General features: G+C 41.6%; 1 protein-coding gene across 1 annotated transcript; it reads left to right on the top strand.

Moving 5' to 3' along the window:
* Positions 1 to 2,019: 2,019 nt before the first annotated feature.
* INHBA (inhibin subunit beta A) lies at positions 2,020 to 15,720 on the top strand. The gene is made up of 2 exons (XM_083468845.1): positions 2,020 to 2,865; positions 14,065 to 15,720. Exons 1-2 carry the CDS (start codon positions 2,478 to 2,480, stop codon positions 14,940 to 14,942), a joined length of 1,266 nt encoding a protein of 421 aa, XP_083324971.1. The 5' UTR covers positions 2,020 to 2,477; the 3' UTR covers positions 14,943 to 15,720.
* Positions 15,721 to 18,106: the final 2,386 nt, after the last annotated feature.

Below are 18,106 nucleotides of genomic sequence, written 5' to 3'. Positions count from 1 at the left end.
AAGGGAATAACCAATCCAGAGCAATGCTCCACCCCACAGTATTGACTGGTGTGAATGTGTAAATGCACACAGGGGAAGTACAGTATAAAGCTTTGTGGCCTGAATTCCAGTGGAAGAACTTGAAGTCTGCTTAAACTTCCATGAGAAAGATCTGTGAGGAAATTTAGACTCGGAAAGGTAAAGTCTAAATGTTCTCTCTTTTGCAACTTTATACATTTTCTTTGGACATTTCATATACAGTATGACTTTATATTTAAAGTTGTGCGAAGTATTCTACTTTAAAATGCAAGCATTTGTTAAGATTTTGTTGGGTGAATTGTGTAAATAATATTTGCTATATGTATAAAAATGGCACGAGCTCCCACACTTCCTGTTAACAGCATAGACATGCACACCTGTATATAAAATATTTGTTCAACCTTTTAACTACAAATGTTACTTCAGTCTCCGTTGAAAGACACTCAAACATTTAGTCTTATGTTGGGCTCAGTTTTGACATATATATGAATTAAAACTAATTAGGACTATTAGACGTTCATTGATGGTACAGCTTGTGCAGCTTGCATTTCAAATGTATTTCCTTAAGATGAAATGCAGCTATGGTTTCTAAAGCAAATGCAGCATATTAAGCACAGCAGAAGCAAAACTCAGGAGCATCAAAACTTTTTGGGTGTTGAGGGGGTCTAAGCAGGATATGCAAAGGAACATCCTTTGCTTTCATTCACTGCTAGAAAGCATCCATATTTCAAAAAGCAAAAGGAAACAAATGGATAGTATGGAACGTTTGCAAAACCTATCCGGCTTATTCAAATTATTTCCATACTGTACAGGGGAAAAATATATTTTGCTCCGATTTCTTCACCAACTCCTCTAGCTGAAACAGGCATGAATAGCTTATCCTAGTGTATTGTAATTACCCTCCTTCCAATAAACTGAGATGCTTAGGTATCATATAAGAAACTCTAAAGTGTTGGGGTAGAACAATGTGGTTTATGGCTGAATGAACTTAAAACTCACATTAAGATAGCACATATTGAATGGAAGAAAAACAACTTGGAGGCCCTAAATCCAGTTTCTTATTTGAGCAAAGCGTGACGACGATTTTGGAATACCAGACAAGAGTATCACCCTCTTTAAATAAACACAGCAAAAGAAATTAATGGTAGTCCGTTTTCTTTAGGGGGGTATAACAATTTTCTTTTAAAAAAACACAAGCCACAGACTTGCAGTGAATGCTACTGCAAAATGCACCTTCCACTAAATCAAGAGCCTTTCAGAAGGCTGAGGTTTGGGACCTTACTAACCTTTTATTCATCTTTTACTGAGTCAAAATTCTCTGCAGCAATAATCATGGATTAGCCTCAGGTTGCTACAACTGAAAAGGGACTTTCAGGTTTGGCAGTAGTGCATAGATTTGGCAGGGCTGTCTAATTCACAATGTATTCACTGGCGACCTTTGCAAAAAACTGTGACACAGAACTCGAGAGCAGAACACAAATAGGTTCTGCTTGGGCCTCTCAGTGCCTCTCTGTTTTCAGCAGCTTGGAAATACAGAGCATATTATAAGGACCCAAACAAAAGTTTTGTTTTGCCCTCTTCAGATTCCTTGCCAGTGTTGATAATTCAACAGCATCTAAAAAGGTCTGGACAAGCGGGTTCTGTTATCTGCTCCATTCAGAATACAGTAAGATCTTTCCTCTAACGTTCTCCTGCTGCTCAGGTCACAAATTCCCTAGCACTTCCTTGGAATCTTGTTCTGGCAGAGTCCATAACTCACCGGAAGGCGTTTTAAAGGTCTCTGCCTTCACCTTTTCCTTCCATTCTCACCCTGTTCTGTTAACCTGAGGTACTTTGAAGAAGATGAGAACAGAAAGAAAAGCAAAATATGTCGAGGCTGCAAGGAAAGGAGAGGAAGGGAAAGCACAGGACAAATGTGAGACAAGAAAAAGAAAAGAGATTGAAAAGCAGAGGTGGGTCAGGCAGAAAACACATATAAGGGAGAGGTGTGTGTGCCAGAGTGCAGTGAGCATAAGGAAGGCAGCCTGTCAGAATATGTGCTGATCCTCCCCCTTCCTAATCATAGCTTTTACTCACAGACAAAACTCCCTCCCTCTCTCATTCACTCACTCACTTTAGGCCAATCCGTCCTCCTCTCTCTCTCCCTCTCTCTTTCTCATTCTCTCTCTCTCTTTTCTGAGTGTTTCTCTCTCCCACTCTGAGACAGAGTCAGAACTCCTCTCACTGACAGTCACAAACATCTATAGCACTTACTGAATTCAGAGAGGGAACCTGCAAACAAAACTTCACAGAAAACTTTTTGTTCTTGTTCCAGAGAATTTGCTGAAGAGGAAGAAAGGAAGAAGAAGAAGAAGAAGGAAGGGAGGGGGACAGACACAAGCAAACTGTGTGTGAAGTGGTGGGGGGAGAAGAAAAGCAGTGCCTTTTAAAAAGGAATCACAACAACTTTTGCTGCCAGGATGCCTTTGTTTCAGAAGAGAGGATTTTTGTTGGTGCTTTGCTGGATTACAGTGAGGAGTTCCCCGACCCCAGGATCTGAGGGGCACAGTTCAGTCACCGATTGTCCATCATGTGCCCTTGCCACGCTCTCAAAGGATGTGCCCAGCTCTCAGCCTGAGATGGTGGAAGCAGTGAAGAAGCACATTCTGAACATGTTGCATTTGAGGGACAGACCCAACATCACTCAGTCGGTGCCCAAGGCTGCACTTTTTAACGCCATCAAGAAACTCCATGTGGGGAAAGTGAGAGAGGATGGCTTTGTGGAAATAGAGGATGACATTGGAAGAAAAACAGAAATGAATGAACTTGTGGAGCAAACTTCAGAGATCATAACGTTTGCAGAATCAGGTGGGTGCTGTGGCAGGGGGTGGGAACTCAACTTGAATAGGTCTCAGTCAGAATTGCAATTAACTTCGCTTTTCTTTGCAACAGTAATACTCTTTGTGAGGTTACAGGTTGAGAGAAGGGAGAGAGTGAAAGCATGAAGGGATTTGGGTCTCTAGAATTTAGCCTTGGTTTCAGATGCGTTGATTACACTTATGAAATGCAGCCAGCCAGCGAGGAGGGAACTATATACCAGTCCTAGGCTGAAATTTTGAGTAAGTGGGTTTGTCTCCCTGGTACATTTGTGAAAAGAACAGATAAACAGTAGACTATTGAGGGTGATGATTGAAAATGAAAAACAGAGACAGGAACAGACAAATAGGGCAGGCACTGTGAAATACTCTGGGCAAAGGAAGACAGCTAAAATCAGTTTTCAAACCCACTCACTGTAAAACCTGTGAATTTGAGAATATGTATGTTTAATGGTACTCAATCAACAGCAAATATTCAGGGCAGCAACAGTGTTAACAGCTACTGTCAGAAAACCTCAGTAGTAACTGGGACAAATAGTTGTGGATGAACCCAATTGTAAAGCTGACATTTGCACCCTGGGGGAAAGGGTAGGGGAGGAAATATGGTATTTCTGAGAGCTCCTTTCCAAAGAATGCAACATTGATAAGGTGCATTTTTAAAAGAAAAGGCATTGTCATATCGACTCTCCGATCATACCTATGACAGGGTACATAGAGAATTACTTACTTCACCATTAAACAGTAAGCGTATGCATGTGACTGATGCTTTCTATAGGTGTATTATGCTAAATGTTAACCCTGGTGCTTAACATGTATGTGTGTGTGTGCATATTCAGATTTACCTGTCTATGCCAATAGTTATTTAATCCACATAGGTTTAAAACGGCTACTGAAAACTTTCCAGAAATTAATTGTGTTGCCTAGTTAAAGCATTTTCCCCCTGTTGCCAAGACAGCTTGCAAGGAATGTCATTGTTTTGCTTGGTACAGCATATGGTAGGCAAAGTATGCACAGGCACACTGAGCATTTTTGTTTAAAAGTTTGCTGCAGCAATATAAACAATTAAGACAACTCTCAGAGTTTCCAGTCCTGAAAACCTGTTGACTCAGATGTTCTGTTTGCATAAAAAGACATGCAGAGAATCATGCGTGGTTTTAAGAGCAGATATTCCTGCTGCTAGCTGCATGAGTTCCAACTCTACAAGAAGCCCTGGTGGTTGGTGTCCTTGTAAATCTTATCATACCAGTTGTTTGTCTGGTAGGGGAATAATGATGATGATGATGATGATGATGATGAAAAGCACACTCTCCTTTTCAAAAGATGAGTAGAATGTCTCAGTGCCTGTGATCATGTGGAGGTACTCAATGAAGGAGTGAACATTCAGAAGCAAAGAAATTGCTAGCCCATCTGATGGACAGATTTTGCATCCAGTTTACCGCAGCACCAGGCTGAGGGGAAAGACACATGGAAGGAGCTGTGGTTTTGAGGCACTGTGTGAGTTCCAGTAGTTTGCACTGTATCTGCTTAAACCAGGCTCCAAAGGCAAGAGTGAGACGCTTTAACAGCGACACCCACTCCAATTGGCTTACAGAGTCACATGATTAATATTAGCTGTGCCATTGCCCAGAAAGTGTCCAATAGTCCAGCTACTCATTTCCCCCCCCCATCTGCAAGCTACCAAACAGTCAAACTACTCCAGCTTGTATTTTGAGGAAGCATTGGTATTGGCAACTACCTTAATTTCACACTCTTCTTGCTGCCAGTAGAGCACGCCAGGGGTCAGTATATTTTGGGCATTTCTGCCCCATTTATATATCTTCTCCAGCCCCCCGGAAGCATTTTTCTGTGTATGTTAAATTATATTTTTCCTTCTCATCTCATTCTCCCTGCCAATTTCTTTGAAACACTGAGATATTAATGCTAAGGGAGATGTTGTGGGACTTGCTGGGAAAAAGAATTTTACATAAAACCTAGACTACTATTCAGTGATTCAGTCATACAGTGGCTCATGTGGGCTTAAGCCAGTGTCTCGAGGTCATGGTTGCTGGTTGCATATTATTCCATAACTAGGTCAACTATTCAGTCTTTTTCTCAGCCACTATCCACAATTCTTATATTTCTTACAAGTATTAACCTTCTCAAATGCTTTCCCTTCCTGAGCGTGGGTGTCCAATACTAAAAGAGTGCTGGTGTCTTCTGATCACTCCTGTGGAAGTGACAGGAAAATCTAGCTGTCCGCCTAATGTCAAGGAAGAGGTCTGCAAGGGCAGGGATCTGTTGGGGATCATGAGTGGTCAAAACCAAATCTGTGGTGTGTTCCAACTGTGTTTGAGTTGAATGGTATACTGTGGGAAATATTATTCCTCAGTAGCATTTTACTCGTGTCGCGGTTCCTCAAGCAACCACTGTCTGAAAGGGAGGCAGTAGAGAATCAATGGAAGTGAATGGTAACATGTTCTAAAGTTTTGTCAACCGATGAAAATAGAAGTAGTCTAAAGTGCTCCCATCACTCCCAGGAAGTAGGCAGCAGTTGCACTACTGATGTTAGAAGAATAATTTCATCTTTTATATTTAGGTATCTTCCAAGATGCCATATACAAATCTGACAAATGACAGGCACATGTGTACAGCTTTCAATTTGCCCCTTTGGACTAGCACAGATTAAACAGGAGAACGTTCTAGATTAGAAGATGCGGGGAACACGAGGGCCAAAGGTGAATATACTGACTCCGTCCCAAAACACAGGGGTTGTCTGCTCCAGGTGATCAAGAAAATTGTGCCACTCACATTCCAGGCCTTTGTGGAAATGAATGCCTTCAAATGTGGACAAGACTTTTCCCTGTGCCAGGGAAAATGGGTTCTAGTGAGATATTCAAGTTATAATGTTTATAATAACACAGTTAACAAAAAAGAGTTGAATTTTTAAAATAAATTTTCATTAGTAAGGCAAAAAAAACATTTCTGCATCAGTTATGCAGTAAGTTAACTATGGTAAATCAGAGGTATAACTTTGGCATTTTGGGGAAAATAATAAATACTATTTGCTGAAAATAATCAATAATGGTTTGTTGATACAGCAGCCAATTATAAATTAATTTTGTTGGCCCCTGTTTAGCCAATGTTAGCAGTCCAGTCACCACCTACATTTGCCAGTGGGGTTGCTCGGAGTAGGCGACATTGACATTCCAGTGACTGTGATCAGTGGTTAGACAAGAATTAATAGAAATTGTGATCCAGGCTTTTATCAGTTATAGCCTGAAGCTGAGCAGGGTTTCTCAGAAATAAGTTCCATTCATTTTAGTAGTACCTGAAACCCAGTAAAAATAAACAGGACTGCAGTCTGTGTTACATATCTTTTTAAAGATTTGATAGCAAAAGGGGGGGAGTAGATACATCTTTTAAATGAATTAAATGAAAAGTACTGGAAGTGGGAGAAAGAGAATAGTTAATTTAAGTCTTTAGAACGAAGGTTTCATTCATTTTTAAAATGATCTGTTTTTCTGGGGGTTCAATTTTTTAAAATTCCGAATAGAAAATCAAATAGCCACTAGAGGGCATACTCCAAAGGCTTTTCCCCATCAACTTCATGCTACCTATAAATTTCTTTTACCCAATTGGCTCTGCAACATAAAGGCTCTGGTGCTTCTCTGTAGCTCATCTGACAATCTTATTTCCTGCACAAAGCATAAAAAGCACCAGAATAGTGAACTTCAGGGAGAATGTGATATAATGAAACCGAGCAAAGAGAAAGAGAGAGAAGATAAAGTTGATAGGCCCAGAGACTAAAATAGAAGATATTTATTAAGGTGACAGTAGTGTGTTTTTGACAAGACACTGAGAAATCTATTTATGATTTATAGGCTGGGCTGGCTGGTTGCTGTTGTTGTCATTATTACGTTTCTAAAATGGTCCTCCTTTGCTTTACAACCTGGAATCTTTTGAACACCAAATTTATTTTCTTTTGCTGCAAGGAATAAATCCACTTCCAGTGAATCTGCTTGAAAGAAATTTAATTGGCACCCAGTTGTGAATCTACCTAATTGAAATATAATTGGAAACAAGTTGTTTCCCCTTTGAAACTTTTTAAATCTGAGAGAGATAGGAAATACATTGGTGAATGGGGCCGTGGGAGGGTAGCATGCAAGTATGAAGTTCCCCTAGGAGGAATGTGCCAGGGCATGCCCTCGAGAGCCTATGTGCATGTCTCTGAGTCCACATAGATGGGAGCATGTCATTGCAGGGATACATAGGAAATGGTGGGTGCTTGGAATGGCTTGAAAAGGCCAAGAGCATTTTTTTCCCTTCTGGGGGGGGGAGGCATTTAGGAGTTTTGCCTCACTCTTGACATCTACTTCAATGCCTGCATATAGACTGGGGAGGTGTTTCCCTCTAGTGAACTTGGCAGCTCCAAAACAAAGACTATGTTTTTGTTTTTAAAACCAGGTGATCCCTTCAACCATCCGCCATGCCTAGCATGGCGTACTCAGTTCATCTAAACTGTTTGCTTATGACAGGGCAATTGTGATCCTGACTAGAGGTCAAGGTCATTCTTCTGTGTCCTGTTGCCCTCTCCCACAATCCTCAGTTGGCTTCTCCGAAGGCAGAACAAACACCTGAGCTGCAGGAAGTAGCGATAAAACCAGTACTGCTGCTATTGCTGCCACCCTCCACACAGTCTTTCTCCTATGCTTCTAAGTGTCTGAGGCTTAGCCCCAGAGTCACACGACCTTCCTTGTTGCATTCCAGATTTGGATGTGCTAGGATGTTAACTTCAGGGGTCTACTGCTGCTTCTTGGGCCCTGCTGCTTTCTTCAACTTCCAGATCTTGAGAAAGCCCCAGCACATTAAGAAGGGAAATTTCACTGTGGGTAATCACCACCCCGTGATATTGCTTTGATGCTATAATGCATGTGTGTCAAGGGTGAGGCGGCAGCAGCAGCCACTGAAGGAAAATGGGTAGACAAAGGCAGCATGAGAGACTGGGAAACAGACAGAGGTATGGCAGGGACTAGCAGACCACCTTTGAGAAGAAATAGGGCTCCAAATAAATGCATTAGCATACGCACGATTGGGTGTGTGACTGTGGCTTAAGGCTCACACATCTTCTATCTATCTGTGCAACAATGTTAAACCAGCCTCTGTGTGAAGTTGGCACGCGCACACACAAGTTTGTAAATGTTTTTATTCTGGATGTGTGTCCACACATTCAAAGCAGAGATGGGTGGTGCTGAAGCAATGGAGATCTGTATTGACTAATATGGGGGCAATTCCAACCCGTTTAAAAGCCATTTCAACTCTTTTTATTCACTACAGTGAGTTCACGATAGTCTTGCAATAAGGCCGCCGTTACTGAAACCTCAGTTGCCATGGTGGTGGCAGAGAACCAATGGGGGCAAGGCAGCGGGTGGAGGCCAAACCTGGAGCCCAGCGTTGCGCGTGTGCCGCTGGGCGCTCACAGTCTGGGACCAGTGGAACCTTGCTTCCAAGTGAACATGCAGAGAGCTGTGCTGTTAGTCTCATTAACTTCAGTGGGTTGGAACTAGAGATTTGTTGAGTGGAGCTTTGCCAGTGGACAGTTGAAGGACCCCCGTCCAGGAAAAGTATGGAAGGTGGGTGAAGGAAGGAGAAAATTGACAAAAATCCCTCCCCTTCTGCTTCCACGAGTGAGAGCCTTCATTGACTCACTAGTCTGCCTGCAAATGAAAATAATGCTTTCATTCGCAGAAGGACTGCTCTAGATCCCAGACAGACAGACAGACTTAAATAAGAGGAACTTTTTTAGATTGGGCCCCAAAACCATCTCTGGTAGTGATGGAAGTGTCATGTGAATCTCTTGTGTAAGCAGCGTAAAAGGTCACAGCCGACAGCTTTTGTTGCTGCTGCTGTGATGTAATTATGTGGCATGCCCATTCCACTTCCCTGCTGCAGTCTCCTGTCTCCTGTAAAATGAACCACAACCAAGACTTAAGCATTTGCCTTTCTTTTGCAAGATAAAAGAAGGAATGGGAACAATATTTAGGTAGCTTGTCTGGAATGATGAGAGAACTCTTAGGCGCTTCAGGATAGGACAAGATGGGGAGAATGGGCAGCGAGAGGAGTTTTGTTATGCAGCTGCTTTCTGAAGACAGAATTTATGCTTAATGAGAAACTGCGAAAAGCACAAACTATGTTTCAGTCCTAGATTTAAGTTCTTTAACGATGGCTCTGCTCTTCCTTCCAAATACAGTGGTACCTCGGGTTAAGTACTTAATTCGTTCCAGAGGCCCGATCTTAACCTGAAACTGTTCTTAACATGAGGTACCACTTTAGCTAATGGGGCCTCCTGCTGCTGCTGCACGATTTCTGTTCTCATCCTGAAGCAAAGTTCTTAACCCAAGGTACTATTTCTGGGTTAGCGGAGTCTGTAACCTGAAGCGTATGTAACCCGAGGTACCACTGTATACTTATCTCCTTGGCTCTGGGGGTCACATAACTCCATACTTTCCAGCATTTCTCTAGCGAAAACAGGGACGTCTTAAGACATTCTGGGATCAAATAAGAAATTGGGATGGCTTCTGTCAATCTGGGACCATCGCTGGAAAATAGGGGCACTTGGAGGGTCTGCAAGAGCACTTTCTCCCCTGAGATTCCTAGAAACTGCTGTTCAGAAGCATTATGCCTCTTGTAAAGCAAAGTTCTTAACCCGAGGTTCTATTTCTGGGTTAGCAGAGTCTGTAACCTGAAGCGTATGTAACCTGAAGCGTCTGTAACCCGAGGTACCATTGTATCAGCTCCTGGAACCCCAACAAAGGGGAGAGGTGGTCATGTGTTCATGTTGTGCTCCCTGCTTTGCCACAGGCATCTGGTCGGCCTCTGTGGGAACAGGATGTGGACTAGATGGGGCCTTGGCCTGATCCAGGTGCCTCTTCTTAGGTTTACTTTGCCACTGTGCTTTTAGCTTCCCTGTTGGCGAGCTGCTGCTTAATATTTTAAGCAGTTTTAGGGCAGAGGATGTTTAAATGTTGGTAGAATCATTCAAGTTTTTGGGTGTATAATAACTCCTATAACCCCGTACAAGAAATTATGCATATTAACTAACTGGTCATACCTAGAAGTTGTTTGAGTCTACCATACGTGCCTTTACATCATGCATCTTCAGAATCATGCATGCTAATGGAGTTTAGCTCCCAGGAATATGAGATAAGTCAAATGTCTGTGTAAGATCAGAAATGTTCATGTCACACCAAACACTAGCCTATTTGCATTATCAAGCAGCATGTGGCATGGAAACCGAGTGTGCATAGTGGGTTTCCAATGTTATTTTTTTCTTTGTCAAACTCTAGCATGATTAGGAATGCCACTCAGAGTGGGATCTTGTAGATGGAGAATGGGACCTGCCTATCAGTCGCTCCCATTGAATCCGATGGGATCCATGGGTTGCGGTTTACAACAGTGTTGGGAAAGTGAAAATCTATTCCCTAATAAAATCAGAGTCATCCAAGGCAGGAGGAAGGTTTACTTATGGTTTACTTATGAGAAGTGGGCAACTGTCCATTTGAGTTTCTTGCAGCTTCTCATTTTTCCACTCTTATGTTCAGTTTGCTCCATTTTCACATCAATCTGACATTATATTATAGTATATTATGTTATAATATTATTTTCACAAAAATATCATTATGTTAGTGCATATGTCTGCAAATATATACATTTTATATTCATTTTTTGCTAATATACACATTAATGCAAGCAATTTCCCCCACTATACTGTAATTGTGTTTGCATTTTCACTAATATAAGCATTTTTATCCAGGCTCTCCTCTAATAAATGCTTTTTTTGTAAACATTTTTGGTTGGAGAAGTGTGAATTTGGTTTGCTTTGGTTTGCTTATTGTCCTGGGAAGTGTGTATTAGGTAAAGTCATATTAAAATGCAATCCACACAGAATTCATCCACCTTCCCTAATAATAATAATAATAATAATAATAATAATAATAATAATAATAATAATAATAATAATAATAATATGATACGCTGCCCATCTGGCTGGGTTGCCCCAGCCACTCTGGGTGGCTTCCAGCACACAGTGATCATGAGGAATTGGACATACATTGTGACTAAGCTACCATTTAGCCCTATGAGAAAGAAGATTAAGGGCTGAACTTGGGGACAACATCACCATTGTAAGAATAAACTTGCCCTCTGGCGTGTGGCTGTGTGGCACTGACAGTCCTTGCAAAGAATCTGCAACAAATGTTTAGTTAATGGTACAGATAACATGCTGCATTCAGAATGGGCCATTCCTGGCCAAGCGTTTTGAACTAGCCATTTCTCAACAGCTCCTGTTCTAGTATAAGAAACTATATTATAAATCACACACATTTCATTGTCACCTGCGGAATGAGATAAGGAGCGAAGAGGAGGGTGCCTTTGAATGCATTTGCACTATTTACGTAGTGCATGTGTGTGTATTTATTAACCAGTCAGTCTGATGTTTAATGTTTGCCACTATTGTCCATTACGATACAACTAAGAAAAGCAAACCAAGATAATCCAATAATAGATTAAAGCAAAAAAAGATTTCAGAAACAAATATAGATAGTTCAAGTGTGGGGAACCTTTGGCCCTCCAGATGTTGCTGAACTAAAACTTACATCGTCCTAACGATGGGCCATGCTTGCTGGGCCTTGTGGGAGCTGCAGTTAAGACACATCTGGCAGGCCAAAGGTTCCCCACAAAGATAGAAAACGCCTGCAAACACAGCCCAAAAGCAAGCTACTGTAAAACCAACAGCTTACCTCATTTTTTGGGGGGGGGGGTATTTGCTTACAGTGCAAAATAGAACAACTTAAATCAGACGTGAATAATTACAAAATTTAAGTAGCAAGGCGTTTTTACACTGAATAGTTTTTCCATTTGCAAATTTAAGAAACATACATAAAAGGGTAAACTCTACCATCAGAGTAGAAAACAGAATTACATCTATTTGGAAAAAAGACTGTTATAATTTAAACCCTTGAACTGTTTTTAAGTGTATTAGATGCTGTTTTGTTGCCTTATAATTTCCATCCTCATTTTTCTAAACAACTGAGACCAAACTGAGAAGGTAAATTCATACTTCTACATTTAAGTGGCTGAGATAAGTCACTAGGAGATATGGGTCGCATTGTCATTAATATGCACATAAAAAAACAGGTCTGTCATTTGTTTCCTCCGGCAAACGGCCTTCCCAGGCAGGCAGTGGAAATCCTGGACAGGTGTCTGGGAGCTGGAGCAGTTTTGGGATGGATGGATGCAGCTGAATAAGCTTAAACTGAATCCTGATAAGATGGAGGTGCTGCAAATTAGGAAGCCATCTGATGGGGCTGGAAATACATTGCCAACTGTGGGTTGGATTGCATTCCTCCAGTAAAGACCAAGTTTGTAGTCTGCTGGATCTGATACTAATGGGGAATTGCAGGTGGAGCTGATGCCAAGGAAAGTTTTATACCACCTAAACCTAGAATAGAACCTGTGACCTTGTGTCAGTCAAACCTAGTTGTGGTTACCCATGGACTAGTTACTCCCAAACTTGACTACTCTGCATGGGATTGACTTTGAAGATGGTTTGGAAACCTCAGTTGGTGCAAAATGAAGCTGCATGAATGAGGGCCAGGAATTCCAAGCACATGATACCAGTTTGCACCAGTTGCTCTGGTTACTAGTGTATTTCTGAGCTTAAGTCTAGGTGCTTGTGTAAACTTGGAAAGCCTAAATGGTTTGTAGCTGGCTTATCTCAAGGGCCATCTTCCTGTTTGTTTTTTAAGATTAACTACCGAGACCCTCCTCAAGTGCCCACAAGTTTGGTTTATGAGGTTGATGCACACAATGGATAGGGTGGGGTGGGGAGTGGCCCCATGGCTGTGGAACTCCCATCCTATGAAACTATGAGTGCAGGCCTTCAGAAGTGCCTTGAAGACTCATTTGTTTCAATGTTTTTAAGCCATTGATTTGGTACTTGTGATTCTAGATTCTATCTTGTTCTTTTTACCACCCAACTGCATATCTGTTGGATTTATTTCAGAGGTGTATGGGAGGGGCGGGCGGGGAGGAGACCAGGCTATAAAAACTATAAATAAATTATGAATGGCAATAATATTTTCTACTAGCGTCAGGGGTTGTAGGGAATTTTGTGTGCAGTGATCTGATTCATACAAAATATAATGTGTGGGACACACATTACAGCATGATGACATTTGTGGCTTGGGCTGTATCTGATCCTTTGGACTACAGACAGTTGGGGAAATGGCAAGGTCTTAATCATGCTCTCTGCCCCAAGCAAACTGACCAACATATTAGCTTGCCCACTGGTCCATTAGAAAGCCTACTACTAAACATTTATATATTGCTTTTGTTGACTTGGCTGTAGCTTTCGAGTCAGTTGACAAAACTGGTTTTGGCATAAATTAGTCAATACTAATATTGTCAAGAGTGCTTTATGCTTGCCCCAAGAAGTCCATAATAACATGCCTTCCAGAATAAGAGTGGGGATTTCCAGTTCTCTGGGTGTCACAGTTGCAATTAACTGAAGGTTGAAACAATGGTGTCCTCTAGCTCCATTGCTCTTGAATCTTTATCTTAGTACTGCACTTGTGAGATTACCAAACAGCTAAAGAAATGCATATGATATATGATTGTCACACCCATAAATAAATTTGTGAAGCAAAGATTCACGAGTGGAACTGTGCATGTAAACTGATAAATATATAGTTAAATGTGATGATCCTATTGTTTTAGCTGAACATGAAAATTCCTGTGCATTCAGCTGTGCACTTCTTACCTGAAAGCACTCTTAGAATGCTGGTCACTTCGTGACTTAGGTACTAGATGTGCACAAAAATCCGCCTACATATTTAAGGATTTCCTTGGCCTAGGCCAAGATCTGCATGACATCAATCTATGACCCAGAAGGAAGGGTGAAATACAATATTGTACATGTAAGGGCTTGCAAATGATGGCTAGGTGCTTTTCCCAAGCTCAGTGTCTTGTCTTACTGGCCCCCTATATATATATATCCAATGCCAATGACAGCAAAGGGGGGGGGAGCAGAAAAATCAAACCTACTGTTTTAGCTTAGGCAATGTTAGAGCATCACAGTGTCATTTGAATTTCAGAACAGAAATTATTCTGTCATTGCTAATTAGTTTCCCCCATCTCTGTATCTTTCCCATTGTAGGTCCTGCCAAGAAAATGCTGCACTTTGAAATTTCCAAGGAAGGCAGCGAGCTATCAGTAGTGGCTCAAGCTGATGTGTGGCTGTTTCTCAAAGTCTCTAAAGCGAATAGAAGCAGGACAAAAGTGACCATCCGCCTATATCAGCAGCAGAGACTGCTGCTAAAACGCAACTCCCAAGGGGTGGACGAGGATGGAGGTTTGAAAGGAGAAAAAGGTGAAATCCTCATCTCTGAAAAAGCAGTGGACACTCGCAAAAGTACCTGGCACATTTTCCCAGTCTCCAGCAGCGTCCAGCACCTCCTGGATCAAGGAAAGAATTCCCTGGATGTGCGGATCGCTTGTGATCAGTGCCAAGAAACTGGAGCCAGCCTGGTGCTGTTGGGAAAGAGGAAAAAAAAGGAAGAAGATGTAGAAGGGAGGGAAGGTAGTGAAAGCACGGGAGAAGAGGAGAAGGAACAATCACACAGGCCTTTCCTGATGATGCTTGCCAGACATTCAGAGGATCGCCAGCACAGACGGCGGAGGCGGGGTCTTGAGTGCGATGGCAAAGTCAACATCTGCTGCAAGAAGCACTTCTTTGTTAGCTTCAAAGACATTGGCTGGAATGACTGGATCATCGCCCCACCAGGCTACCACGCCAACTACTGTGAAGGAGACTGCCCCAGTCATATTGCAGGAACATCTGGTTCAACGCTCTCTTTCCACTCCACTGTTATCAACCACTACCGCATGAGAGGCCACAGTCCTTTCTCCAACCTCAAGTCCTGTTGTGTACCCACCAAGTTGCGGCCCATGTCTATGCTCTACTATGATGATGGGCAGAATATAATAAAAAAGGACATCCAGAACATGATTGTGGAAGAGTGTGGGTGTTCATAGGTGTGTGTGCGCAAGTGGCACACCCATGCTCACATATATGTTTGGGACTGCCTTTCTACCAATTTGAAGAAGACCATTAAAAAATACAACGTACGAGGGAAGACCAAGTGGGTCTAGCCTTTCCAAACAAAACAGTCACATTTCTAAAACAGAAGCATTCAGTGTTCAAAAAACAACAAGAGAGACAGACAAAGGAAAGAAGAATGGCGTTGTTCTCCAGGGCTTGGATGAGGAACATTCAAATGGTGCGGGCAAGGGCATTTCCTATCTTATATGCTCCATATTTTATTACGTAGTATTTTCACACTTTATCAACAACAAGGGGAGGTATGTTTCCCTTCCCTATATTACCTATGCATTCAAGCCCTGACAGCAGCCCGCCTAAAAAACGCAGCAATTTGGATGCTAAGTCCAAAATGGTATTAAAATGCCCAGAAAAGCCATGTGTATGAACACTACATTCACTGGCACTTTTTGCTCCCATCCGTTTACCAAGGACGCAGTGAGTGTGCGTGTGTGTGTGTGCGTGTGTGTGTGCAGGTTTCTTCTGGCATATGCATGCACAGAGCACACTTGTGTATATATTTTGGTAAAAGGGGACAATAATGCGCAGGTGTACTCACCTTTATCTTCTGCACTATTTTTGCAAAAAAAAGTTTAAAAAAATTATAAAGAAAGAAAGAAAGAAAATACAAAGTTACATTTCGTAAAGGTGCTTATGACATTAGAACTATGCAACCAAGTTGGTTTGAAACTGTTTACCTGAGAGAGAGAGAGAGAAAGAAAGAAAGAAAGAAATACCCAGACTTTAAAAAAAATGGAAGTAACATGTTTAATATTTTTTTTCTTCAATGAGAGATACTTGAAAGGAACATGTTTGTCCAGCTACTGGAGCCAAACATTTCTATATTTTGTAAAAAAGAGAAAAAAAGAGGTTTTGTTTTTTTTAAAAAAATTGTTTACTATTTGCACTACAAACAATGTTCAACCTGTCTAATCCTTATTTAACAAGTAATTTTGGGGTGGGGTGGGTGGTGGGGTGGGAATGTGGTTAGGGGTGGAAAGGGAGTCAAGAGCTGCACTTATTGTGAGCTATACAAGAACTGCTACAGCACACAAAATAGTTATTTTTATTATAATTATTATTATTTTATACCTTTAAGAGAATAGATGTGTACACCAAAGACATTTATGTGAGCCTCTAAGCAGCCTGTTCTTAGCTAGTGTCATTCATAGGTTAGGATCTGGCTTCAAGGGTCGTCAGCAAGGCTGGTTGCATTTGGAAGGGTGTAGATGGTTTCTGGGTGAGCCTGTTCCGTGCCCTGAACACAAACCTGAAGGCTAGATTTGGCTGTGCTATTCAAGCACCCCTAAACTATCAAGGGTGCTTTGAATCCATGTTCTATTTCAGGCCCAACAATAGCTCAGTTGTGAATCCTTCGTATGTACAGCAGCTGTACACTGTTGGAAAACAACTTCCTGTAAGGGTGAATCTATATTTGTATATGTATGTATATATACAGTTTAAGCACTTCAGGCTACACTTTTAATGTTCTTAAAAACAATGAATGTTTGTGTGCCAAGCACAGTATATTAAATGTCTTTTTCCCAGTGGAGGAAACTTATTTAAAACCACACTACTCCATATGAAAGGAATATGATCTCAGTATAAACATAGAAAGGTCTAATTTGGATCCACCTTTGCACCTTTCTCCCGCCCTTATCACTGCTGTATCTAGTAGCTCTTGGATAACTTCCCAACATATGCACATTATACCTAAAGGGAGCTGAATAGAGACTGTGCACGACGACTGTGGACTGGGCACATTCATGTGAGGGTGTGAAGAATGCGCACAAACTGATAGCATGAACTGGAAATTTTGCACATTGTCTGATCAGCATGCTTTGTTTTCAAGAGATGGGTGTGCACAAAGAGACAAAGTTAATTGGGTAATGTGCACATTGTCCTATCAATGGATACGTTCTCCACTTGGAAACAGTGAACAGGCAGTGTACAAGATTTATATAAATGGTGGCTGTGAATATTAACTGGGCAATATGCAAAATGTGTCTGTTCAACACACATTTTCCAAAATCCGTTGTTGATTGCGCAGATTGACTGGGCAATGTGTGAAATCTCCATGTTTTCAATGTGTGCATATTCTTCATGGCTTCTGATAAATGTTGAATAATCACTAGTGTATGTATGTAGTGTATGCATATGCACCAATCCACTCATACTAGCCCCAGCATATGACTTTTTAAAATGGTCACATTTAAAAGAATTCTTAAAGCAAAAGCCTTGGTCAGTGCTGAATGTGTCTGAGGAGACATTGTGGAATCTCTAACATGGTGATATCAAGGGCACAACTCAAATTGACTTCAGTGGTAGTTAAATTTTTACTCTAAGGGCCAAAGGCCACAAAGCTTTTCTTTCACAAGCAACACTGCAAGTAAAACCTCATTGCTTTGAAATAATTATGTGCCGGCAAATTTGGCTTCTGCAGGTAAAGCTTTGCCACTGCTGTCCGCCACACTTTCAGTTTTTGTTGAGATGAGCTTAAGGAGCCGTTAGGCTAGCAAAGCGCTATAATGTTTCTCCTACTTCTGGCACTAGTCAAATTAATTAATTTTCTAGCACAGTTAGGCCCTGTCTATACTGATAAGGGTGGCATGTTAGCACCTTGAGGGCAAGAAAAGCAGGACAATAAAGCAGCCGTAGTCCCACCCCCTCCCTACCCTTTTTGTCAGCCAAAACTCGAGCTACCATGATCCAAAGAAGGCAGCGTGTGAGCCTTTTTCTGCGCATGAATTGACAGTGGGGGTGGGAGAAAGAGTGGGCTGGAATGCTGCATTCTGCATGTGGCAATCACAGGTAGTGCTCATTTCCTAAGATGCAATAGACACCAGCACTCATCGCCTGTTAGACAGTGAGGAAGAGAGGGTGAGAAATGATACACATTTTGACCCTCATAGAACTAGTAAGGAACCTGTATTTCCATCATGGAGAGCGAGGAAGGGATACAGCAGCAAGTGTGCAGCTTTAAGAAGCATTTGAGGTTCCTTCATACAGGGTCATAATGTGGCATGTTCATGGGTGCATGCAAGCACGTTTGTGTGCTTGCATGTATCAAATGAGATGCAAAATAAAGGGAAAAAAGAAA

This window comes from Podarcis liolepis (assembly GCF_965112155.1).
Source record: "Podarcis liolepis genome assembly, chromosome: 12".
Taxonomy (NCBI): domain Eukaryota; kingdom Metazoa; phylum Chordata; class Lepidosauria; order Squamata; family Lacertidae; genus Podarcis; species Podarcis liolepis.
Note: the sequence above shows the minus strand (reverse complement) of the source record. Positions and strands in the feature narration are given on the sequence as shown.

Bases quoted from the DNA above. Each gene is read 5' to 3' on its own strand.
- INHBA (XM_083468845.1), top strand. From the start codon at position 2,478: ATGCCTTTGTTTCAGAAGAGAGGATTTTTGTTGGTGCTTTGCTGGATT. The intron at 2,866-14,064 runs GTGGGTGCTGTG...TTCCCATTGTAG, and splicing joins CATAACGTTTGCAGAATCAG to GTCCTGCCAAGAAAATGCTG.